This window comes from Gopherus flavomarginatus, chromosome 25 (genome assembly GCF_025201925.1).
Source record: "Gopherus flavomarginatus isolate rGopFla2 chromosome 25, rGopFla2.mat.asm, whole genome shotgun sequence".
Lineage (NCBI taxonomy): Eukaryota > Metazoa > Chordata > Testudines > Testudinidae > Gopherus > Gopherus flavomarginatus.
Genome location: NC_066641.1, coordinates 12,078,096 through 12,104,448, shown reverse-complemented (window position 1 = coordinate 12,104,448; position 26,353 = coordinate 12,078,096). Strand labels below are relative to the sequence as shown.

The 26,353-nt window shown below is 45.4% G+C and overlaps 1 protein-coding gene across 5 annotated transcripts in view; it reads right to left on the bottom strand.

Moving 5' to 3' along the window:
- Nucleotides 1–26,353, bottom strand: part of CDK12 (cyclin dependent kinase 12) — a 70,852-nt gene that overhangs the window by 23,268 nt on the left and 21,231 nt on the right. For 3 of the 5 annotated variants that reach the window (XR_007771534.1, XR_007771535.1, XR_007771533.1), the window contains exons 7-13: nucleotides 25,364–25,420; nucleotides 24,677–24,778; nucleotides 22,304–22,381; nucleotides 21,693–21,809; nucleotides 20,836–20,967; nucleotides 18,100–18,314; nucleotides 16,101–16,550 (exon numbers count right to left, since the gene is read on the bottom strand). Coding sequence is in view for 2 of the 5 variants with exons in the window: in XM_050935253.1 (XP_050791210.1) it covers nucleotides 12,776–13,452; nucleotides 16,101–16,550; nucleotides 18,100–18,314; nucleotides 20,836–20,967; nucleotides 21,693–21,809; nucleotides 22,304–22,381; nucleotides 24,677–24,778; nucleotides 25,364–25,420 (1,828 nt within the window). In the remaining 3 variants the exon portion in view is untranslated. Of the gene's footprint in view, nucleotides 1–9,520; nucleotides 13,453–16,100; nucleotides 16,551–18,099; nucleotides 18,315–20,835; nucleotides 20,968–21,692; nucleotides 21,810–22,303; nucleotides 22,382–24,676; nucleotides 24,779–25,363; nucleotides 25,421–26,353 lie in introns of those variants that run through there. The other 2 variants (XM_050935253.1, XM_050935254.1) reach the window with 2 other exon arrangements.

Sequence of the window (26,353 nt, the reverse complement as noted above, 5' to 3'; positions counted from 1 at the left end):
CATTTGAACTACAACTCCCATGAGGCACCCTAGAAGCAGATCCAAATCAAAATATTTAGAGTGTCAACTGAAGTGTTTGTGTTTCCAAATTTTTGCTGAACAAAAAAAGTTACCATTTTCCAGGAGGGGAAAAAAGAAAACCCAACCAGCTCTATTAAAGACTAGGCCACGGACTGCAAGATTGGGATCACAGAGCATGCAAAAGAAAGCAGTGATCGGATAGCTGTAATTACTGAGAATGGCAGGGACCAGTGAGGACAGAGCCAGGAATGGCCTTTATCGGCCAACAGGCTATAAATGTAATGAACCTTAAGTTGTCTCCTAATCAGAGAGCTGTTCTGGGCCAGTGATCACCATAGCTTGGCCCAGGGGCTCAGTTCCACGATCGATGGCCCACCCTGCAACATGGGCTGATCAAGATGGGCCAGACCTTTCTGCTATAAAGAATTGGATCATCATCCAGTCTCTGAGAAGCAGGGCACCTGCAGTAGATGCACCCTGAAAGGTGCCATTGGTTACTAATGTATGGCCTGCATGATGCTGCGATCATAACAGTGCCTTCTTGATTTCATGTCCAGAAATCTAAAGTTTCACTGTACCGCACTGAACCTGATCCGAAGCAAAGTCTCAAAAATACATAAAAGGTGGGATTTCTGAATTTGATTCATGAAAATATTAGGACCGCAAATTGTGCATGTACACACACCCACACCATTAGTCTGCAAACAACCACCTGTGGCTGAATCACTTGAATTCTGGACCTTCAACTTACATATCAGATCTGATTCAGAGTAGAAGGGACTATTCGCTCCTTCTATGTACACAGAGTGCCAAGAACACAGATTTCTATTCTATCTGATGATTGCAATGATCTAGCCAGAAGCGTAGGCAAGAGGTTTTTCTTGGAGCAGAGCTAAAGCATTTAATGCCATTACCCTCTGCTTTGGATCTTAAACCAGCAGGATTGCACAGTACTGTTTTAACCAAACGGAAACATGATCTTAACTAGACAAGGAGGAAAAATAGGAGCCTGCCAACATGTACAATAACCAGATTCCAGTTGTGTTCACACCACTCTAGTCAGACCAAGAGAGCGGGATCTGGATGCTCACTCTGCCCCATCGGGGGAGCAGCGAGGGCATAGCTAGTCTGTGGAACTCATTGCCCCATGATGTCATTGCAGTCAAGAGTTTAGCAGAATTCCAGAAGGGACCAGCCATCTTTCTGGAGAGCAAGAATAGCCGGAGCAAAGATTTTAAAAGTAACCAAGAGTTTTGGACTGTCGCTGTGTTAGGGCAGAGCCAATCTCTAAGTGCCTGAGGGCAGGGGACTGGACTTGATGACTTCTCGAGGTCCCTTCCAGTCCTACAATCTATGAATCTATGAAATTAGGAAGAAATCTCTCCAACCAGCAGATTACTCCATAACCTCCTGCTGCAAGATTTCTTGCACCTTCTGGTATGGCGCACAAGACACTGAGCGGGAGAGGCCATTGAGCTGATCTAGTATGGGAATTCTAAGATATGCATGAGAAACAGTCAACCCAGCTTTGGTACCTCTAATGGACAATGGGTTTGGGAAGAATGGGCAGGAGGATATGGGGATCTCAGCTGGGAGGGGAAAGGTACCAACAGGCCCACCGGTGAAAAGGGAACAGTGGACATAGTTGGCGGGGAAAGGGGGAGTTTAGGTCAGCGTTGGGGTTTTCACTCTGGCATTAACAGCACAGTACCACAGATACTACAAAAGCCACTTTGACACCGCACTGGGGAGACACACAAAGCAGCGCTGCGCACTAGCGATACTGACGGCGTGGTGAGACGGATGGGAATGAAGCTTGGGGTTGCCAAGGCCTACATCACCGCAGGAGACAGAGAGAAGAGTCTTTTGGCTTGCAGCAAATCACAGCTGTAATGGGCCACTGAAGGCTCCCACAGGCCTTGCTCAGATCTGCTTAAGGCGAGGAGGGAGAAGTTTTAAAGGGGAAGAACTGAGCATGACGACAATACCGTTCATAGGAATCTGCTAATGGGATCCTTCAGGAAGGCAACCCAAAGCATTGAAGATTTAACTTCCTTCTCCCTCCTGAACCCAATCTAATTAATAAGAAGTTGGAGATGCTTTATTGCTTGGGGAAACAGGATGAGACTAAATCAACCTAGGGCATCTACGACACAGCAGAAGGGTTTGCCGTTGGATCGGCCCTGAGGAAAAAGCAGAAAGGGTAGGAAACACGGGACCTTTAAATTTTGGGGGCCAATAAAATAAGTAGGACTCTAATCAATTTGACTGTCAGCTCTGTGGGGCAGGGCATGTGTCTCTCTGCTGTCTGTACAGCACCCAGTGCAACTGGGATCCCTAGGTGCTACCAGAATATAAATAAATGAGATGTTCAAGGCATCCAGAACTTGGGCATTAGAACGTATTGCACCAGCAAGAGGCAGAAAACACCCTTGACTGCAAACTACAGCGGCAATGGGATATTTAAAATAAGTCTTCCAGGATGGATCTTACTTTCCAGGGGGGTTTACTTCTTTTTGTTACAAAGACACCAGGTTTTACCTTCCATGGTCTTTTAGCACCATTATGTCAAATTCGGGCCCAGCAGTTCATTGGTCCCATACAAAAACTGCAAAAGCAGCCCCAGTTATGAACCTACAGTCTCAAGATAAAGGAGATAAAGGGACAGTCAAACCATGTGTCCGTCTGGATTTTTTTTTTTTTAAACAACCTATTGTTACTTGCAGCAAAGAATCCTGTGGCACCTTATAGACTAACAGACGTTTTGGACTAACGTCTGTTAGTCTATAAGGTGCCACAGGATTCTTTGCTGCTTTTACAGATCCAGACTAACACGGCTACCCCTCTGATACTATTGTTACTTGTAACCCTCCTCCTCCCTTCCATTCCTGTAACAAAGAGCCAGGAAAAATAACATTTACTTTTCCAGTTTGTTTACGCCGCACACTTGACAGTGCTTTGAGTCGAGTCAGTTTCCTGGGCTCCCATGTAGTCAATTTCCCAAGGTGTTTGCACGGGTCTTTCACAGAAGTGATGAAAAAACCAGCTAGGAAAATGTGATTGTAAAACCGTAATTGGCAGGGAGACTTGGGGCAAATACAGCAGCTGCCGCTTCCCCCGACCCCTTTTAGAGGGACCACCTCCCTAGTTAATTGTATCTCTTGAAGTCCTGGTGAAGCCTGTTTGAATGAGAGCAGGAGTATTTGACGGGACAAACCCTGTGACCTACATTGAGGGTTCCTCGCTAGGCTAAGTGCTGGGGAAGGCATCTGTATAGGGGTGAATGAATGGAGTATTGTCTACACTAGGGAGACAATCAGACACCAGTTCTCCCCAGTGCAATCAACAGTGGGAAGAGTCAGTGGAGAGAGCAGTCAGGGGATTTAGCAGGCTTAGATGAGATGGCAGGAAATCCATCTGAGCCTTGGCTATACTACAAGTTTTAGCATTGCTATTTCCAGGGGAGAGTTACAGATCTGATTTTTCCCCAACATGAGACAACCTGCGGAAGTAGGACCGCTGTTGCGTGGGATGGGAGGGGAGGACAGGGTAGGGCAACAGAAGTGGCCGAATAAAGTACCTTAAAAAGCATTTCAAATGTATTCTGTTAGGCCAGGACTGGCAGAGCAGTGGGCTGATCTTTGGCTGGCTAACGGCTCAGTTTTGGTGAACACTGGCTTAGTCCAAACCTGTGGAAGGAAATCTCTTTGGTAAGGACTCCTCACCCCCGCCGGTAAGGGTTAAGATGTCTCCTGAAACATGAGTCCTCCAGCAAAAGGGATGATAATATGATTTGACAGTCCTAAGGTAGTGGACAAGGTACTAGGTTGGGACTAAGAGGACCAGGGTTGTATTTCAGAAGCAATGCAAGTGCTAGGTAGTAGGTTGACTTCTGATGGGTTAAGAAACAAGCCAAGGCCTGCAGTCTTCCTCACACATCATAAAGCAGCAAACAAGTGTACAGGTCCTTTAAACATAATCATTCCCGGGTCACCTTTAATTGTTCAAATCTACTGAGATTTCTTAAGCGGGAGAGCAGTCTTGAGGTGAACACAGCTTAGACCCCGAATACAGAGTACTTTCTCCTGGGGGTATTGGTGAATGGTTCCAGAGCCTTCTCCCCAGGGTACTAGCGCAAAACTGGCCCAGAAAAATGAGGATTAAGTCCCAATTTGCTGTGGTTTAGGGCCCACCCCTTTGTGAAACCGGGTTCTCCAACTGCATGCATTTGCAGCAGTGTCCACAACACGCCAGGCACTTCACAACAAAGAGGCCATTCCTGCTCCATCAAGCTCATGATTTAAAGAAGAAGGTCCACACGCCCCAATCAGGATGAACCAGCAGCTCTGGGCCTTTTCATTGGCAAGGTAGGCTAGGATGACAGAGCCCAGGAAACACCTCCCCTAACCTTAGAGGAGAGCCAGGTCACTAGCAGGTACAATGGCAGGATAGCTTGCACTGCGGCTGCCTGTTCTGGGACCAGGAGCTCTCAATCCAGCAGTTTACACTAGTACAAAACACACAATGAAGACAGCTTCTTTTGGTGGTAAATGCAAAACATTGCAGGGAGGGGGGTGAGGGGGAGCAGACAACTAAACAGGACAAAGTAGCTCGGTGCTCAAATTTCATCTACCTTAGAGTTTCCCTTTTGATGGAACCATCAACCCGTCCTTTCCCACAAACGCTCCCTAGAAATTATGATCCAGGATGTGTCTCAATCTTACCCTCCCAAGAAGTGCCACTGTCTTTGATGTCCCACCATGCGGAACAGATTAATTATCTGAAAGACCCAGACCAAACAAACCACACAGAACTCTTTCTGGCCAGAGTAGACCTTGTCTGGATTGGAACCTGCAATCAGGGTATTAACAGGCATTTCAAACCTTCCAGCTCCCTGCCCCATTCCACTGACTAAGCCATCTTCCTCTGTAGTACAAACATCAGATCCTCAAACCAATGAGGTACTGGGAAAAATCAGCCTCGGATCTCTCTACTTCACCCATCAGGACCATCATCTGCTACGAAGAACCCGATTCTCAGCCATGGATCCTGCCATCTTTCCTCACACAAGTTTTCCACTGAAAATCGGTGGGAATTCTGCTTGAGTAAGGAGTACAGCCTCAGGCCTCGTGTTGGTAATTTTACTCTTGATGTGCAAGGCAGAATAGCTGGGCCACAAGTAGGATTACGGTTTCGGTTACATACAAAAACCTTTTCAACTTCCAACAGCAAACAAAGCAAGGCTGAACCGAAGATGCCCAACTGCATCTTCCTGATCCCAACCTTTAAAACATGGTATCAAAATGCCTTTTTAACTCTTTGCAATTAAACACCTCTCTGCCAGACTCATTCAGCAGAGACATAAATCAAGTCTGAGGCAGACACATCGGGGGTGATGGATGTCCATGCAGATCCTTTCCATGATGTCCCATGGCCAGGTAACAAGCAATTTGTGCTAAGCGAATGCACGCTGCTGGGAACCTGCCAAGGCTGTCCAACACTAAACGTCTTCCAGATAGAACTTCCCTCGCACAGGCTTATAATTCAGCTGGTTTTTACAGCTACCAAGAGTTTTGCAGAAACAGGGAAGCAAAGGAGTCCTCAATCAGGCAACGAGACACACCAATCTCTAAGGGTCTACGCTGACCGACCTGCTAGCTAACCTTTACACTGCATCCCAGTAAGCTAGATTTTTAAGGCTCCCTGGTGGAAGCACTTAAATCCCGATTATCCTTAATGAGGGTTCCTGCTTCATTACTCTCCCCATTTATAACTGAGCAGGTGTAGGGGAACAGGAAACAGCTAGAGAGTTAACTCTTGGCCCACTGCTCTCTGTGCCTAGGCTGGCAAGGGCATCCAGGCAAAGATAACATGGCAATAGTCATAGGGTTCTGGGCAAAACCATTCAATGTATTCATGTCTGCAGACTGTTGCGTCAATTTGAAGATAAAAATGTGCTAAATCCAGTTTGATCTAGTTCATCACATTTTCCCTTCCCCTGGGTCCATTCACGGTCATGGCAGCTGCTGTAACGATTAGATTCACAACACATGCAGAGTAATCCTCCTACGGGCTCTACCAATTCCCCCTTTCTCTAGAAGAAGGAAGCTAGCATCACAATGGGTAGATGAGACCCACTGAGATCAGCTCATCTGACCCCCTGCAAATGCAGGACCCAGGCCCAAGGGAGGGGAGCTGGAATATCAAACTGGTATCACATCATCACAGCCTACAGGCCAGGCAAGAGAGAATCAAAGCTAAGTTTGTCCTGGAGTCCTTAACTCCCCCTGCTGGACTCATCTCTGCCTACACACTTTCCAACAGTGGAGACACACCAAGCCATGTTGGGATACCCAGGCTTCTCTTGGGGGTAGGGGTGTTAAATAAGACTTTTTTGTTTCTAACTCTCTCCGCTCAAATCTTTGTATCTAATCTGGTTTCTGAGGAGAACCTGCTCTGCCTGCCCTAAAGATGCAGTGACTGAACTCAGGCAAAACTAACCCTTCCATTCCCTACGCTCTTCTGCAATCCAAGCTGGCAGTGCTTGTGCTCAAATCCAAGGGCGCAGTCTAAACCCAAGGGAGGGATCATTTAAGGGGCACAGTGGTGAAAGACCAGACCACTTGGTGAGGATGGGCCCCCTCTCCATGACGGGCAAAGGGTCCCTTTTTAATCTGGAAAGTCTCCCAACTGCCGTGATTTGGCAACACCTTGCAGACTAGGCCCCAGCACAGCCCTGGGGATGGCTCAGCAGGGCAGAGGAGTCAACGCAGCATGCCAGCTGCCCTGCTAATAAGTCACCACAACAGAGGCAGATCCCTAAGCTTTGCCACTGCTTCCAAAAGGACAGCAAAGCATGAATCCCCACTGCTGCCTCTTTCCCCTGCATCCACCCACTACAGACTGATCTTTTTTAAAAGCATCAGAGGCAGGGGGACACCAACCCAGGCCTCTGCCAGGAGAAAACAGGCCGGATCTAGGATTAAGGACTTAGTCCAGTGAGAGCTAGATTATCTGCATGCTCCTGATGGAAATGCCCTGATGATCCATCACCCTGCCAGCAGGACGGAGAATGCCTGAGAGATGCCAGTCAAGCAAGATGGGTGAGCAAACCTCTAGCTCAGGAAGGCGCTCAAACATCAGTGGGCAAGGACCATCTAAGCTCCTGGATAGACAGGAACTGGACACAGGCAGATCTGAGCACACAGCAACCCAGCTTCCCCTCTCGGATTCTACCCAGGGCAGGATTTAGCCCTACAGTACATTCTAATACGGAAATCACCTGGCCCAGCTGAGAGTCTCAGGCTAGACACACCCATTAAGAACAAAGGTAGCTCAGGAAGGATGAGTTTAATTCACTCTGGAGGAATGAGCCAAGCGTTAAAAATTCTGACAATTCTGGTGGCTTTCCTCAGCTTTAGACTATGGGGTTGACTACTCAGCCAGCTTTGCCTTGGGTTTCCATAGGGGTGGAGCACACAAATCCCAGAGGGCTAAGGGAATCCTCTGGTTTTAGCGGCTGCTTGGAGCAGGGAGGGAGATGGATATGCTATGCCTTGATTTGCATGAGTCAATACCCAGCATGCTTTGGCTCACAGTTCTGGTGTTGGGTGCAGAGCAAAAAGCTGCCTTCTGAAGCATGCCCTGTGGAAAGGACGATTTTGAAGATAAGAAGGGATGGGACAGGTAGATAGCAGTAAGGATGGCACCCCCATGCACACACTAGCAACAAACAGTACAAGTCTCCCTACTAGACAAGGGCCACGCTCACCGCTAAGAGCTTGGCACTGTGCTGATGCCAGCAAAATCAGCCCTTTAGTCAAGGGCTGAGATAACAGCTGAGATCTTTGGGAAATCTGACTAAGGCTGCATCTTCAGTGCAAAAAGTGTTAACTCAGGTTACAATAGCAGCGAGGACACAACTTGGCGCGTCACTCAGGTTAGCAGCTCAAGTTAAAGCCTACAGAGCTGCTCACCCACATTAAAAGCTGAGTTGCCATGTCCTCCCTGTTATTTTAACCCGAGTGAGCTAACCCATGTTAAGAACACATGCCGTGTAGAGAGAAACAGAGTCTGGCACTCCCAGGGAAGTGGGAGGGTTGCTCAGGCCACGCTCACAGAAGGGGAGGGATAGGAGACAGGTTTGCCTCCTCTCCCTCCATTCTCTTTCTCCCCTTGTTGCAGTAACTCCCACCCCTTTCACTTCTTGCTGATTCTCAGCAACTCTTTGCCATGCTCTAGTTTCAGACCCCTGCGTTTCCTCTGCTCCCTGTGATTCCCCTCTAAGCCCTACCACCAGCCAGCTAGCCTGCCCACCTTCATCTCCCCTTCCGTGCTCTCCCTTTTTCGGCCCTTTTCAATTCATGTTGCTGCTTTCTCATCTAGGTCTCCAGACCATGATCCCTGCACTGAAATATTAGTCCATGCTCTTGTTCTCTCTTTCTCCCTCCAGCTTGCTGATGCCATCGTCCTTTCTTCATGGCCCAACCATGTCTCCCCACCTGAAATTCTTGCACTGGCTTCAGCTCCTCTTTACGTATCACCTCCTGCCTAGTCACACCTAACCTGGTTTCTGACAGCTTCCTGGGTTGTCTCTTTCACTGTGTCTTCATGCCCCTCGCCCCTGCTTTTTTTTAAAAAAAAAAACCTTGGAAAAGGTTTTTCCCAGCAACATGCCACAAATCCCATCCCCTCCCCCTCAGATGCTTCAGGAGGCAGACCTCTTCTGGAGCACATGCCAGTAACTCAGACCGCACACCTGTCTGCTCTCCTGCAGCTCTTTCGGAAGGGACTTCTCCCTTTGTTCCTAAACCCCTTGGCCCAGGAAGGCCACAATGGTTTGGCATGTTCGCTAGTTGGGTGTGCACAATATACACCCAGTGGTATTAAAATAATTCTCTCAATACACCCAGTGGTCTATCCTCCTCCATCTCAGACCTCGCTTGGCCTCTATTTCACCACTCTTCCCCTCCTTCCATTTTCCTGATTTGTCCTCCTCTTATTTTTCCCTTCACCTGTACAAACCTAAGATTTAAGTGTTCCCCAAATAAGTGAAAAGCCCTCGTGTCCAGAGCCCGTCCTCCACAGACCTAACCAGAGTGAGCATTAGAACAGCACAGGTAACAAAGCCACAGTTCTGAGCGACAGACAAGGAGATTCAGGGAAGGATGGAGACTGACAGACTCCTGGGGCTCTGGTCTTGACTCAATTGAAAAGGATTCTCTGCACAACCTGGGACTTATGAATGGACTATGGTATTTCAACAATGGGTCTAAGAGGCTGGGACTATGTGTTGGTGCATTATGGCAAATCCCATTCACCCACACCAACCACATTAAGATAAGACCCACTTACCGGTATATCTGGCCACTCAGCATCAAGCTACAGTTGGGAATGGGGGAAGTAGGAAAAGAGAATCCTTTAAGGCCAAAGTTACCATATGTGCTTTAAAGACTACAATGAGGAGTGTAATAACTCAATGCACTGGAGCAAGAGATAATACAGTAACAGGAAATATTTAATTTTCCAATCTCCACTTTCCATTTTTATAAACTGAAAAGAAAAAAATTAATATATTACAAAATATCTGTACAGAGACAAAAGTACAACCAAAAAAAGGCGCGCTCAGTCTCAAAATGAAACTCAGGAGAGGTACAATCAGGTGTTGGTATGAGACTTCTCTGCTGGGGAACACAGTGGCTACAGCTTTTTGACATTGGTGTTAAACCCAAAGATGATCTAACATTAAGAAAAAAAAAAGGAGGGGTGAATAATCTAATGAGTTGCCTGTAACCTGTACCACCAGCTTATCACATACAATTTGTTTTTTCTTTGTAAATCTTTTAGTCTTCTACATACAGAGCCCCTCAGGATAAATTCAGCTACGGCTAATGAAAGGGAGAAAACAAACAGCTGCCACCACCCTCCTTCCCCAGGATCATAAATACAAAGTAGAGGCTTGTGCCCCTTCCATCTACATGCTCCCTTCATCAGAAATGGAGCCACTTTCTCTCATCTGTTCTAGAGGCACCTGTGCAATGGAATTAATGTCTTCATGGTGCAATTAAGTAACACATTTTGGATGGAGTTCAGTGACTTTCCCCCACTCTCATTCTAACTATGAGAGATTTAATTCTGCACAACTTTGCTCAGCGTGTTTAAAAGGATAACAGGTGAACAGCAAATACCATTTCCCCTCCCACCAAAATCCCCTGGTATTCAAAGGTATGACCCAAAGCTCACTGAAATAGAAGGGTGCTGGATAAGGTTGAATATCAGGTGCATATGGGGCACAGGAGGGTGTTTAAACTTAAAAACAAACAAACAAAAATTCTGATTTTGTCTAGTTTTTAGATTCAGACTTGAAAGGGAAATGAAAATCCACTTTCACGTTACCACTGCCTTTGGGCTCCCCAGCATGTTTTTAAGGCATCCTGCATAATTTATTATTGACTGATGCAATCAAAGAAACAAAATCGATGTAATAGCATTTGATGGCATGTAACACAAATACGTGTATAGAAACAGCGTGAATGGCTGTTCTCTTTATTCACACTTGTGGGGAAGCTGGCAGGCCAAATTGGGATTCACAGCATTGCTTCTTTTCAGGGCCTTTGGAGCCAGGTCTCACTACAAAAGCCAAGACAGATAATGCCCTCGTATCTTGAGAGTTACCCCACAGACAGACTGAGGAGCTCAAATAAAGTCAATACAGGTCTGGTCACACGGAGCAGCTCACAAGACTGAGGTTCTGGACTAGAACTCCTGCAATTCAGTTCTGTTAGAAAGCGAATAGCACATAGATGGGGCCACATCAGAGGAATTCAAGTCGATTTCCCTCCTTCCCCAAAGAACACAACTTTCTGGTGAGGCGGACAAATCTATGGATGAAAACTGGTAACAAAAGTGCAAAGGAAATAAAAAATAAAAGAGAAGGATGCATCTGCTTCCTGCACAGACTCAGGACTGTAACACAATTCTTCCAAAATTCAAACAGGCTTGGGAGGAAGAGCCAGGACAACTAAAAATTTGCCAGAATGTCTGACAACTGCATGTTGAAAAGAAAAATATTTATAAATATATATTTAAATAAAATGTCTGGAGAAGTTATTCTGTTTTATTTAGTGCACTCTGCATTTTTACAGTACTATTTTTGCACAATAGGCATGAACTGGCAATTGGAAAAAAATCCACAAATTTACATTTGGAATTTTGCAAACTGCGTTACTAGTCTTTGCTGAACCGACAATATAGGGATTTGCTTTTTCAGTCTCACAAATGGACTCGTATATATTACAGGAGAACATAAATTCTCTCTCCTTCTTCCACCTGCCTCTTGAAAGCTTTTCCCTACAGTTACTTGTCTGTGTTTATAAGGCAGATTTTCTCCCTGCAGGTCACGATGCACCACCTGCTGGGGGGAGGGTGCGGTTTTTATTTTTAAAAACAAGGAAAGAAATCCTTTTGCACTGATCAGAAGGTCTCACGGCCATACAGATTCTGATCGATTTTACACATCAACACTGTCATTTTAAAAATTAAAAGACTAGATGTATGTTTTCCTTCGGAAACGCCCACTTGGAAGAAAAAGCCCCAAAATGTGTATTCTTGTTTTATTAATTTGTTTTGTTTTGTTTTGAAGCCTTCCTGAAATGGACAACATTGCAATGTTCTGCAGGAGAAGAAAATCCATTGTAAATACTTTCTTGACCACACCAAAAATATATATGTATATAGAAATGATACATTAACCCTCGAAGTACTCAAACGCTGCCAGCCTGGTTTAAAACAGCAGACACGCACACCGCCAGCCCTGACAGCATGACTGACATTTACAAAAAAAGATACTCCCAGCTGGCAAAGTTTCCCCACCAGAAAATTTCTGCTTTAAATCTTAAAATGTTTTAGAATTGAAGTATTACAAAGATTTTTTCTTGCTGTTGTTTTAAAGTTAGGAGTTCTCTTAGGCTCCTGAGCTTCTAAAAAGACCATTTCCACTGCAAATGTATGGAGGAATAATAATAATTTAAAAAAAACCCCAAAGAGCCCTTTCAAAAGCCAGTGCACTACGGCTGCCATCAAAACACACAACCTAGGATCTGGGAGGGAGCGAGACTGAGTCTGTGATCTCCCAAGTGTAAAACTTGGAGAGATGATCTGACCTGAAAAGAAAGAGGGGAGTGAGGGGGTGCCCAGCAGCTTAGTGGAAAGTAGGGATGCTAAATAAAAATTCGTAATACAAACCAGTGCCATATCCTGGTTCTCCAAATCCAGTCTAGGTGATCTAGGCACCATTCCATGAATACTTTAAATAAAAAGACTGAAAAAAAAATTTGCCTTGGGAAACAGACCCTCTCTGAGTCCTGCCTGAACACCAAGGTGGTTCTCTTTCTGAGAAGCCCGAGTGCCAGGCAAGTAAAACATTTTTATTTTCTTTTTCCATTTTTTCCTCCTTTTTTAAACAATTCTCCACCATCTGCAGCCTAAGGCAGAAAACTCACCATTATTGTCACTAACCAAGTGAGAAGTTTGGCTAGCAAAATGCCCAGTCAGAACTCTTACAGTATTTTGGAGGGCACCAGCTAGCGGCCTAGCGACAAGGAATACAACATAGAGCACTGCAGTAGCCGAAATGTAGACAATACCTCGCTCTGGCAAAAAAAAATAAAAATAAAAATAAAAATAAAACAAAATTCATTTCACTAAAGGTTGAGAGGCAAGGGAGGGAAGGAGATCATCACAAAACTCAAGTCTCTTAATAAGGAACCCCTCTCCCCCTTCCCCCTCTTGGAGGCACTCTACTAGGCCCACGATAGGCCTTTCCATAAACGCCCCAGTTCTGACCCGTTCCTGTCCCGCTGGAGCTAGCAGTCCCTGGCCCCAGCTCGCTGTAGTTTTGAATTTTGGCCTCTGGGTGTACCAGTGTGTTGTTGCTCCCCTCAGCTTTTACAAAGGACTGCCCAATAACCGAATGTAACGCTAAGGGGACTCTGGTGAAACGGAGGTCCTGGTCCCCTGGAAACTGGACAGATCCTGTGCCCTGGTAATTGCTCGCCTCCCCATGGTGGCTCACAGAGCCCAAAAAGGTCCTGCTTTTCCCCAGAGTCTGGGCAGAGGGTTCTGTTAAAGTTTGACCAGCACTCCGCTCGTCAGCACTGAATCCCCCCTCCGACCCCTCTGTGCCGTAAGTCCTGGATGGCTGCGATCTGACGTAATCCGCAGATCTCAAGGCTTGATGATCGGGCGTCGAGTGGCTTAGCGGCTCCGCCTCTTGCTGAGAAAAAAGCTGCAGCAGAGCAGCCGTCACGGCTGGGTTCAAGTCCTGTGCTGCACTGGAGAGATCTCCTTCAGACAGAGGAGGTGGCGGTGGTGGTGGTGGTCCAGGGGGCTCAGGGGGTCTCTTCTCTGGTGGGAGAATGCGAGGAGGACATGCTGTGGAAGGGTTACTTCTTTTAAACAACATCTTAAATCACATGTTAACAGATATCAACACATATACAGAAAACAAACAGCCCACCACGGGAGACAGCCTGCTCTCTGGATGGACAGAGAAAGAGGAGGAGTTTTTATAGCTGGTAATCCTTGAAAGATAAGTGTACAGGTTCATTAACATTTTTCCCTGCTCTTACTCCCCCACCTGCCCACATTCTTGGCTCATCAAGAACAGCTGCCCTAACACATGGGTACCTGTGAACACAATTCCTACTTTTAGGTCAAAGGCTAATGCAGAGAGGGAGAGAAAGACAGATGCGAAATCACGTGACAGAGCATGTGCCTTGAAAGCAGTACCTCCTGCTGCTGTAAAAGGACATAAGACCTCAATGCTCTATTAATACACTTCTTATTGGCAGCTGTATCTCAGGACTAACTGTATGCAATTTTGCTGTTGAAGCGTGGACCCACTGTGTAAAAACCAAGAGCAAGTTTTGACCAAGATCCGAGCTTTAGAGTAAAATGGAATTTCCCTTCTTCACTACTTAGGAAGCTTGTGACAAGAATTATATTTCTTACTTGGTTTGTTTTATAGCAGCTTAAATAAATTTGCACAAGGACAGTCTTTTAAAAAATATATATATGTATATAAAACACTCAGAAGTATAAAGATGTTTTCACATGATTTACAGATTGCCAGTTACAAAAGGACAATCAATCAGTTTACTTCGTGCTCTGTTTTGCCTAGAGTTGAACTAATAAGGATGTTTGTTTCAAAAGGATTTCCCCTTATGAGAACAAAATATTTTTTGCGCACTGTCCTGGTCACAACTCTGTTACTGGTGCCTATTTACTGCTGCTACTGAGTCAGTGGTAAGAACAAAGCGTTCTGCTTTCTTACATCACAACAGTGAAGGGTTCCATCCCACTCCCAGTTAAAATGCAGTCACAGTCAGAAAAGTGACTATGCATTTGAAAAAAAAAAAAACACAACAGAGAGACGGCCATTTCCTGTTGGACAGATCTGCATCCCTGGGTGTCTGGGTGTCAGTGTGATGGCTTTACTGAAAAAACCAGTTCTGACTCTTGTTACGGCTGCGTTAGCTCTGCAAACCTAAGAGTATGATTCAACATGAGCCCATTGTCAACAACATGATCAGCTGAATGGTGATTATTGTTATTACTGGTGATGCTATAAGAGGCATCAAGGACATAGCCTGAGAGTCAAAGCCTTGGTGGAGTTTGCAACAATGGTAATTAAGAAAATCATCTTCTGACTTAAAGTAGATCAGGTTTGGTCAGAACACAAAGCACACACTTTCCAGTAACATTTTTAAGTTAACTTTTCTGACTATTAATTGCACTTTAAAACTAGATTGTGTTAAAATCCAGAGGACAAGACAGACTCTTTTGGGCCCGTGCCCATTCTTCAAATAGTTAATAATAATAATGCAAGAAGTTGCACTGTACTTGATCCTGGTTTACAATAACCTCATGATATTTCAGTACTGGGACAAAAGTATGATCATGACTAAATTCTGATGGGTGTGTGTATTTGGATGGAGTGATTGCTATTACTGAAAAGCAAGATCTTCAACTGTACTGCAGAGAGGAGCTGGGAATAAGGTTGAAAGAGGTTCTCTGGAGAAATAAATTGCAATTCATTTGCAGCGGGAGCTTCTATAATCTGCAGCTCCTACCATCCTGTGGTGCTCTGTTGGCAGTAACGGAAAATATGGATGCACATTTAAACTCACCTCTGGGAAGGAAATCCAAGACTCCACTGGCACAAGCCAAATCTTTTATGAACAAATCTCCCTCTCTCTCACTATCTTAGGAATGGGCACTCAGCTCAATTTTGTTCAAGTCTGTTGAATTTTAGGACTCATGACAAGGAGAGAGACCATTAGAACGGTCTAAAACCAGGTGCAGCGAAGCCAGGCATGCCAGCTTTTTCCTTCCAGAACTGCTGCTGCATTCCCTGCCAATCCTGTGCAACACACTCCAGTCTTTTCTATATATATTTTTGCATGTGTGAGAAAGACCATTAGATGCTAAGAGGAATTAGTCACTGCACAGCTCTGACGTCCTGTGCAAAACCTGCCTGCATGTGTGTAAAAATGCAACATGAATTTATTAGCACAGTATCACTGGCCAATGTTAATCAGTCACTGGGTATTGGATCACACCAAAAAAGAACTCACTGGGTTTGTCTTTTACAAGAGGAATCTTTTCAAACTTCACTGTCCATTCACCACCCTGTTGAAGGATTTTAAGTGCTCTGGAGAAGTGAGGTCGCCTGACCGATTTTTTGTGCTTTGCTACTCAGGAAGTTTTAACCATTTGCCCTAGCTGCTCAAGCCTATTTATGAGATTCTACTGCACCCAGTCTCTCAGCTAAAGCGACTTGAGTGAGTTGCCAGTCACCTCCCTAGAGAGTCCTGAAGTCTGGCACCCTCCAAAGCTGGTGCAAGCTTGGCACCATGCTTCTTTCCAGCCCTTTGGAAAGCACCCTCTTTACAATGTGCAAGAGGCCTGGCTCCCTACGGTCACAGTTATAAACTAGATGCACTTTTATGGAATGTTTAAGATTCCTCAGAAGGGTGAATGGCACCCAAAGTCCACAAGCAACAGTCACGATTATTTACCTGTGCTTTCCTCCTGATGCGTGGTAGGGGTTTTCCTTGGCCCACGTTGCTCACTGCTCTTTTCCCCGTTGCTTTCCTCCAGGTTTACAGCAGGTTCCTGGGTCTTCATCAGCTGACTCAGCAGAACAGCCAGCATGTTCTGCATATCTCCCTGAGTGCTAGCCGCTTCCGGGGTTGTCTGCTCCTCTGGCGGCTGGACCTCTGTGGGTGGCTCTTCTTCGATGGCCTCCTCCAGGGCCACTTTCTGAGAGTCCTGTTGCTGAGTTGTGACTTCTGTCAGAGCACTGATGGACTGGTTGAGAGCTTCCAGCTGCTGCTGCATCTCTGGGTTAGAGTGTACATTCAACAGCTGGGCCATCTGTGGGACACTGAGATCCGTCTGGCTCTGCAGCAAGTTCAGTAAAACAGCCAGTTCGCTTTGATTCAGCTGCTGCGTGATGTCTCCAAGGCCTGCACAGAATACAAGAAGCGTCACAGAAAGCGGCTCAGGACAGGCATACCACATCAGTTCATAACCATTACTTCGGAAAAGCAGAGCAGAAACCCCGCCCCCCCCCGAACCTTTCAAAAGCAAGGAGGGAGTTTTACGAAAGGAATTCCATGCCAAAGTTTGCTCAAGTACCTCCTGATGATCTCAGTTTGGGCACTCAGCGTTTGGCTGTTTTGGCTCATTTTCATTCCCCTGTGTGTTGTTAATATTTTACATTCTCCTAGCACTTTCTAACCAGAAGAATTCCCCAGAGTGCTTTGCAGACCAGAAGTGCTTCCTCCAGCCCTGAAAAGCAGGTCCTTCTGGGTTGGAATGCAGCAGCTGTTTAACAGCACACATTACAATTTTGGGCAGAAAGTGCAGCAGAGTAGGGATCCAATCAAAACAGACGGGGAAATTGTGTTGGGCAAAATGTAATTTCTCACGCTGGAATCTGGTCGGAGAGCATGTGGGACTGACTGGGTCCTGATAAGCATGTGCCGAAGTCTCATCTGAAATATGACACCGCCAGTGGCTCAACCTGCCTTTGCAGCAAGCTGGAGCACGAGAACCAGTTGCTGGCTCAGAAAAGAGCGCCATTGGTTGCTGAATCATCAAGTTGTCAATATACCAGTATCAAACTATGGGTAAGAAATGAGCGTGGGTATTTTATTTTATACTCTGTTCTTTTTTTGCAAAACTGTCAGAAGCTTGCAAACAAGCTTTTGTTGTCGTTACTTGTTAGACAAACGGCAAGCTGTGACTTCTAATCTTCCACTTCACTCTGCATGTTTTATTGTTCCTTCATTCACCCAGCCCCATTCCCCTTCTTTTAGCCACACATTGCTTCCCAACTCACAATCTCACTGGAGCACGACGGGGCCCTGATCCCTGACTGGGGTTCCTCGATGCTTCCATAATACACAGACAACAGATTTGTTTAGAAAATGTTGGATGTGTCTATTTCGAGGGGTCAATATGGCTCCCTGGCATTTACTTAATATTTAGGCACCAGCATGAATATACAGTGCAAGATCCTGATCCTGCACACATTTACTACCAGGCATAATCTTTACTACAATCATTAATGGGCAAAAATCTATTGATCCCAGCAGAGAATTTGGACTTTGCCTACAAGATATTCCCACCTCCTCCTATTCTGAAGGTTAGTCATTATAATGCAAAACACAATTAGGTCAAAAACAGTTACAGAACAGAATTCTTAGCTCATCCAGTCCATCTGCCTGCCAGTGCACGACTGTTTCCTTTAGTATATTCTCAGATACTTCGCTGGTCTTAAATCTCTCACAAGATTCTATTTAGCATTTGTTGTCATTCAGGAATTCATGCAAAGGAGCAGAGAGTGTATAATGGCATGCACTAGGAGCTCATTTCCTCTCTATGTAACGTATACTCCAGCTGACTATAAATTTGACCAGGAGCCTTCAGAAACCAGTTGGAAACATTTGCAATTGACAAAGTTCGCACTGGAATGGACATAGGAAACTGTTGTGACAACATCAAACTGACCTATTGCATCTCCAGCACCAGGCTCTATCTTGAGTGGGGCAGGCTGCGGGTGTGCCGGGCTGCTGCTGTTCTTCACAGCGTCTGTGCTCGTTACAGAGGTAGGTTCTTTCCGAGAAACTTTAGACGCCGGAGGTTCCTCCACTGTGATCCCACTTTGCCGTTGTCGTCGGCGTTTCTTGCTCCACAGCTCGTGGCAATCCTGCCAGTGAGGAAGGCTGGAAGAGGACAAGACTTGGTGAGAGGAGGAAACATAGGGAAAGTGACGAGAACTCCTGCTGGAAAGTCCTGAGTTGCACTCGCATGGCTGGGGAAGTTCTCAGTAACCCAAAAGGATCAGTGAAATGTTGCTCTGATGGCAGCAACATTACTAAACAAGGAGGGGTTTGTGCTCTACAGTGAGGAAGACATTCGTGCGCTCACATCGTTTAAACTGTACGGGGATCTTAATAAAGTCAGAACTAGATTAGCTTTGATGCATGTAGATCCTAGTCAGGGCTCAATAAAAGGGTAACTGGGTGAAATTCTATGGCCTGGGACAGACAGAAGACACAGATCAGATGATCTAGAGCAGGGGTTCTCAAACATTATTGCACCATGACCCCTTTCTGACAACAAAAATTACTACATGACCCCAGGAAGGGGGACTGAAGCCTGAGCCCACCCAAGCCCCACTGCCGTGAGGGTGAGGGTGAGGGGGAGAGAGAGAGAGAGAGAGAGAGAGAGTGAGCGTGGGGGATGGGGAGGGGAGAGGGCAAAGCCAAAAGCCTCGGCAGTGGGGCTTCAGCTTCAGCCCTGGGTAGCAGGGGTCGGACTTTGGCCCCAGACAGCGGGGTTTGGGCTTTGACTCTAGGCCCCAGCAAGCCTAATGCCAGCCCTGGCAACCCTATTAAAAAGGGATTCGCGACCCAGAGTTTGAGAACCGCTGATCTAATGGTCCTGTAAGGAGAAGGCCTCTTCCTGTAGCCATATTGTAAGGCCTAAGGTCTTGGTCTTTGCAGCCATATTAGCAGCAGCAGCCATTAGCTAAGAAGCAGGAAGTCAGATCCTCACATTCCATCTAAATTACATTAAAACAATGTAGTATCAGGCTGTTAGGAAGGAGACCCTGTCCTAACAGCACCCACTATCACCAGATAAAGGAACAGATCTTAAGATGGATGGTTAAAGAAAAAACTTAATTCGGTATTATCCTGTCGGTCAATTATCAATAGCTGTGGTTGTGAAATCCTCAATTCTTTGTTTTGTCATTATGGTCCCCACTTCCCTATTGTCTGTCTGTATGGTCTGTCTGGTTCTTTGATTGTTTCTGTCTGTTACATAATTAATTTTACTAGGTGTAAATTAATTAAGGTGCAGGGTATGTTTGGTTAGAGAATTTTATTACAATGTGTTAGATCTGGTTAGTAAAATTTTAGTAAAATGACTGGCTAAGGCACAGCTAAGCAGGACTCAAGTTTCACAATATAAATTGGGGTCAAAAAGGAAGTTCTTTGGGAACCAGCTCCAGCACACAGGCCCAAAGATCAGAGCTGCCAGACCTCAAGACTCTGCCAACCACACCGTGCAGAAACTGGAGTCCCTCAGATGACCTGATCCTGACTGGCCATCAAGAAAAGTTCATCTGTCTTATTGGGAGTGTGGGCATTGTATGCGTAGCGTGTGCAGTCTGTTTTGGTGATTGTTAATAAACAGAAGTTAAAGGAGGATATTACTGGGTAAGGCTCTTTCACTGGTAAAAGACCCTGTAAACTCGCAAAAGATTAAGCCCTGAGCCCATAGGGAATGGGTGTTTGCTCTGAGCCTGGAGAAGTAGAGCTCAGAGCCCACGGAGGGGTAAAGTTAGGTGCTTTTTGTCTGGAGCCCTAGGAACTGGGAAAGGATGGGGGTGCCTAAGTTAACCGGGTTATGCCTTGAGCCCTAGGAATGAGGTAGGAGGTGGGTTCCCTAGAGTGTGCAAATGACAGATAATTTTGTGCGGGTAACAGTCCCTTTTGGTCTTAAAAAAAATGAATTTAGTTCATAGGCCCAGGGAAAACCCAGACACCCATTTCACTGCCTTGCATATGTCTAGATTCCTCATTTGGAGCGCTAGGAGAGTTCAGTGGCAATACTCAGTGCCTCGCTGAGACCTCTTGAACAATCCAAGCATGTTTACAGGTTTGGGTTTTGCTTGGGAACAGCCAGCTGCTCCAGCAGTTTTCGAAACCCAAACCCATCAGGACCTGCAACGTACTAAACTGCGAGACACAGTGATTGTCCCACGACAGGGGCTGCCCTTGGCAGCTCTAAAGAGGTCACAGGTATTTCAAAACCAATCATCCCTGCGTGCGTGCAGAGACACAAAGGAAGCAGAGCAGGGTTTCACAATCAGTGTGCTCTGTGGGGTGGAGCTGTGACACACTGCTCACCAGCAATCCTTCTAGCCAATTAATAAGCAGTATTAACCAACTCAAAAGCTCCAAAGAGGATGCGGGTTTTTAATTATACTTTACCCTTCTATATCATCTTCCACCAGAGGATCTCAGAGCACTTTACAAGCATCAATAAACTGAGCTTCAGCCGCTGTGAGAGATAAGTGGTATCCCCATTTTACAGAGGGGAGAGGCAAGAGACACAAAGGTAAAGTGACTTGCCCACAGCTACACGCTGTGGCAGAGCAGAACAAAGAGCCTAGGAATCCTAGCTCAGGCCACTGCTTTTGGCAAACTGCAGCGGGGGATGCCGATTGACACTTACTCTGGAGGAGCCATCTTGCTGAGGTCCACGTCCTTAAGGAAATCACTCTGCAAGGCCTGTTCTGCTGTGCAACGTTTGCCGGGGTCCAGGGTCAGCATGTGGTCCAGCAGATCAAGAGCAGCTGAAGGAATGCTGGGTAAAAATGATGGGGACAAGACTAGAATTAAGAGGCTGTTATAAAAAGAGAGGGAGAGTGGAAACTGTGCCACATGCTCAGAAAATGGCTTGACCACTCCCCTTGAGACATGGGGAAGACCCACCCAGTCCACATTAATATTGGAGTCGTACCAGCTCAAGCAAGGGACACACTCCAAAGTATCTGTGGCACAAAAAATAGACCCTGGATTCATAATCTTTTCAGTGTCACTTTAGCCATTAGTGACTTTAAATTCCTCTTTGAAGCCACAAGGCAAATCACATGATTAAGGTCTTCCAGAGACCGTGCACACCACTGCCCTTGGAGGCAGACAACTGCAGCTTTCCCTTGGGCCTGGTTCTCAGAAAAGGAGTCTTGACAGGCTGATGCTGTGCTGGAAGTTTCCTAGCCAACGGACTTAAAGTGAGTGCTGCAAAGAGCTGTGAGTGGCGTTACAAGGCAGCTCATTCTTGAGCAACAATCACAGGGTAGAAATTTAAAGAGGTGTCGATGGGCCAACAGCTTTCTTGGGATGGGAAAGAATCCCCCAGGAGGGCACAGGGAAATGGGAGAACTGCCCCTTCATCCCACCGCCACCTGCCCTGCCACCTAAGGAAGGTGAAGGCAGCCAGCGGACATTATAGTGACATGGCTAGCAAGCAGTTACAGAGGTCATAAAGCCACAAACACAGTCACTCATCTCCTCTCCTATCAAACTCACAAAGAGAACTCCTCCCGCAGACGCCTTCGGTATTGCTTCTTCGGTTTCATAGTGTTAAAGTAGGGCAGCTTGATGACGTCTGGCCACACAGCTGGGCAGGGGCTCCCGCAGAGCCGGCTACAAGAGAACCGGAGAGCAAGAACACAATCAGCACGCGCAGCACAACCAGCAGGAGAAGCAGAAGAGCTGCCCAAGTGAAATAATTTGCTCTCTGACTCAGCTTAGCATATAGACAGCCCAGGTCTGAGGACACACTGAGGAGTATTAGACCAAAGCTCAGGTAAAAGCAGTATCAGAAAGAGGCTTACCTTGGTTTTAAAACAATCTGACAGAGAGTTTTCAGTGCTGATCTCTATTTTTGCAGGAGTGATTTTTACACTCAAATACCTACACCCTCACTTCACTATTGGTGTAAATATTAATAGTCAGGCATCAACCTGGTTCGCAAGCACAAACACCTAGAGGCCTGACTACTTGTATTTGTAGTTACTGTCATTGCTGGTCTCACTTTGCAAACTGATTAGGTTTCGAGAACTGCTGTGATACTAAATCTAAGTGCCTGAGCACTTTCCCCCATACTACTTCTCGGACATGCGTGCACAATGCTTTACCTGATTAATTCAAGCTGAGCCAGTTCCAGATTGGCTTGAAAAATAGGCTTCTTTGTAAACAGTTCCCCGAGGATACAACTGGAAGAGGAAAACCGACAGGTCACGACAGCAGACACTGGGGATGATCATTTGACTAGTGTTGCATTTCTGTCTATAAGCAGCTTTGCCTGAGGGTTCATTTGCATCAGAGCTCAAAACTGGGAACTGCCCAACTAATCTGCGTGCGAAGAGTCGGCCATCACATGCATTTAGGAACCAACACTTGCCAGTGGCCCTGTTAAGATGTCAAGCCTGCGACATATTAACTCTCCTCAGGTAAAGGGAAATGTAAACAGGACCATGAAGGCTTAGCTGGGCTAGTCTATAAGAAATGGCCAGCGGTATATCACTTGCCTTGAAAAAAGTGACATTGAGTCTATTATGCCTCCAGTTGGGGGAAAAAATAGGGGAGGGAAAAGTTCAGTCTCCATTATCCATTCAATCCCTGGCCTCTCTGGTGAGTCTTCCACCAGGAGTACAAATTAGTGCCAAATACAGCAGTGGTCTGAGGTGGACACTAGGCTAACATCAACTTTTTCTATACTGGACACTGAGTAACACCTTGACTTCACAGTCACAGCTTTCAGAAGGGATCAGCACTCTCAAATTGGGGCCAAATTGTCAAGAGAGCTGAGTTTCCATTAAAAAGCCAGCATAAGTAAGTGGATTTACAAAATAGAGCTCGGCCTGCCATGTGTGGAGCTCCGCTGAAAATTCGTCCGAAAGCGTCACAATGAAAGCTGCTGGGTGCTGAGCCCTTTGGAAAATCTGGCCCCAACTGTGCATGCTACATTCCTGAAACTCAAGTTCTGAGATTCTTTAAAAATCTAGCTCTACGTTGTTAAATTCACAGGCATCAAATTGCTCTGGTGGCTATATAAGGCCACTGGAAAGCCTTGAGTTCTCCAATTTACGATCTTTTATGGATATTGTTCTCTTCTGAGAAATCTAAGATTCCTTTAGCTTCTCTGTCTAAATAAAGTTTCCAGCCCCTTGATTGTGAAGAACCTCCATCATGTCATCAATTCATTGTGCAGCTTGCTGAGTCAGTGCATCAAAATGAACAAAAAGCACCTGAGAAATGAACTTCCCCTGTGCACCTTAATAGAGCATTAACGTCAAGGCTTACTTGTTAAAATTTAAATAGTAATGACATCTAAGCAAGTGGTTTAGAACTAAACACAGCTTCAGTCACTATAAAAAGCTAACTAGGTAAATTTTATGCTATTGTTCTTGAATACTAATGCACACTGGCCTTCCTACAGGTGTTCAAATATTCCACACTGGTTCTTAAGACTCTTTAATAAACGTTTCAGTTGCTTGAGTGGTAAGGCACCCTTATTTTGGATCCAGAGTTTTAAAATATTTTAAACTCCACCTCAACTTTTTCCATCAAAATATTTACAAAGCTAATACAAAAATAATATCCATGCTTTCACCGGCTAACTTCAACGGTTATAGCTAGACAGAAAACTCTGCTAAAGAGGCCTTTTCTCTACGCCTGTGTCCACTACCACTAAGTCAGGGGATTCACAGACACAACATGGGTCACAGTTTGTAGCACAGATGGGACTTGACTTTATGTTCTGTAACCAAGCTAAAGCCTTAGACAGGATCTAATCATCACCAAACCTGTTATCTAGGTTTTGACTGCAGAATCGTTATTACCAGGTGTAGTAGAAGAATGAAATCCCACCTAGATCTCTTTGGTCCCATGGAGATTTTGCCAGTTTAGAGAAAAAAAAAAGTCTTCTGACGTGTAAACTGAGCTAGTTTGATGTATATTCTCTCTCATTGACTTTTACAAGTTCTATGAAGTCCTTTTTTGCAGAATATTAAATGCATTGGATTTGGAATTTATCCAAAGTTTGCTAATTAAGCATGGCTTAAACCATACCAGGAACGAGGGAAGCGAAAAGGAAGCGGTATTACTTTAGTAGGTGGGCTACGTATAGTAATGGTGGTGGTCTTATAGATGTTAAAAATAGAACATCATTATAACCAGGAATTAAGCCCTTTACAGGGAAAGATACAGCTACTAATTTTTAGCAGACCATCTCCAAGTTTCCATTTAGATGAACCCTTGTGTTAAAGTTTATTTAACAATAGTTCTGATAAAGACACAAATGGTTACATCACCAATACAGTTTTGGAACTTCTCAAATGTTGCAGAGATGAGATCAAGTGGAACCTACTTGTATGGTTGCTATTCACTACCAACAGATACAACACATTACACAAGGCTATTCTGTCAGACCCTTTAGAACCATATGTGGACTCTTCATGATTATCGCAGCTCAAACAAAACGCTACCAGATAAAACGAGGCGCTTACCCACAGCTCCACACGTCTATGGCTGGTGTGTAACGCTCCTCGCCTAGCAGCAATTCTGGAGGTCGATACCATAATGTAATGACTTTATTTGTGTATGGACGGCTGGAAGGTAAGATGACAGACTTACATTGGTACAGTTCTTTTCATGTCAGTGGATCCCAAAATGCTTTAAGAACCATGGCCTTCGCTTTTAAACACAGGGGCCTAGAATCAGGCATCTAAACAAAAGCAGCCTGGTTTTCAGAAGTGCGGGGGGCACACAGTTCCTCTGTAAGTCAATGAGAGCTGTAGGTGGGTCACATGTCTGAAAAATCAGGCCACTTCTTTTTGTGTGGATAGCTTCAGAAATCCTGGCCGATACACCCACATACACAAATCACCTAAATCAGCACTGAAGTGCAGCTAACTCTAAACTGGAAGGCAGCTGAAGTTTAACAGCAACCCAACTGAACAGGTAAGGTAGGAAGTGAAATATAATGCTACAATAATTTGAAGAGTAGACTTATGGCAGTCAAGGAAGGGAAACTTTTGCACAGTCAGCTGGGTTTGTCTAAAGAAAGGCTATTTACACATTTATTCTATAAGGGGCTGCCGGCTAGCTTCCCAGGCTGATGGAGTATTGGGGCATCAGGAGACTCAGTCGGTCAATTCACATATGTTGTCAAATTCCCCCTTTGAGTGACTTACCTCTCTTCAGAGCTGTACAGTCGGGCAAGTCCAAAATCTGCAAGTTTGATCTGCCCACTGAAAAACAAAAGCACAACTACTGGTATGAGTTACAGATGGGATCACTTGCTGAAACAGTAAGAAAGGACCAAGGACAACTGATCATGCTGAATATGCCTGTCTGATTTTTAAAAGATCCTATGCTCCAGAAAGACATACAAGCATTCAGTTTCACGACCATCACAAATGGGCATGCGGGTACAGTGACTCCCAGTGTTACTATCTGATTCAATCAGTTTTAATTTCCCCTTACTGGCGTTCAGATGGCGACCTGAAGAATCCTAGCAAATGGTCTCCAATTTGTAGCCTGTCCCACAATGAACTAAGCTGCATCCAGCAACTCTAGCAGAAGACTACATGGGAAGAAGTCATTCTGAGACTTCTATACCACTCCTAAAACTGGTTTCCAGGTGGTCAATAGTGAGGGACATCGGAGCCCACATCCAATACATGCCACCACCACAATCTCAGCCTCTAAACAGCTAAGAAATTAAACTCTGACAGTGCAGAGCATGGGTGGTGTCTGCATGTGAAGGCAAGTGGGGTAGGGAACAGTCAGAAAAACCCAGAGACATTGAGAAAGATGACGACTCTTTTCCCACATTCATTTATGCCAACAAAGGACTTAGTGGAGACGGTGCTGGAATGAACCCCTTACATTCTTCCCCAGGGGCTTTGAGACTTGACCCTAGCAGCAATAACTGCAGGAATACTCCTTTGGGCTCTATCACTGAACAAACACCTTATTTATTGTAACTCAGCCTCCCCACGATGTCCTTTATGATGTTTTGTTGCCGATGGTTTTCAGAGGCAAGGTTTAACCTTGTGATGCCCCTGAATGATCCATTCCAGGATTCCATTTCCTATTCAAAAGGCATATGTGTTTGCTTTAACATAACCAAACCAGTCCCCTAAATACTACAGCATTACAACAAAAAGGTTGCTTAGAGT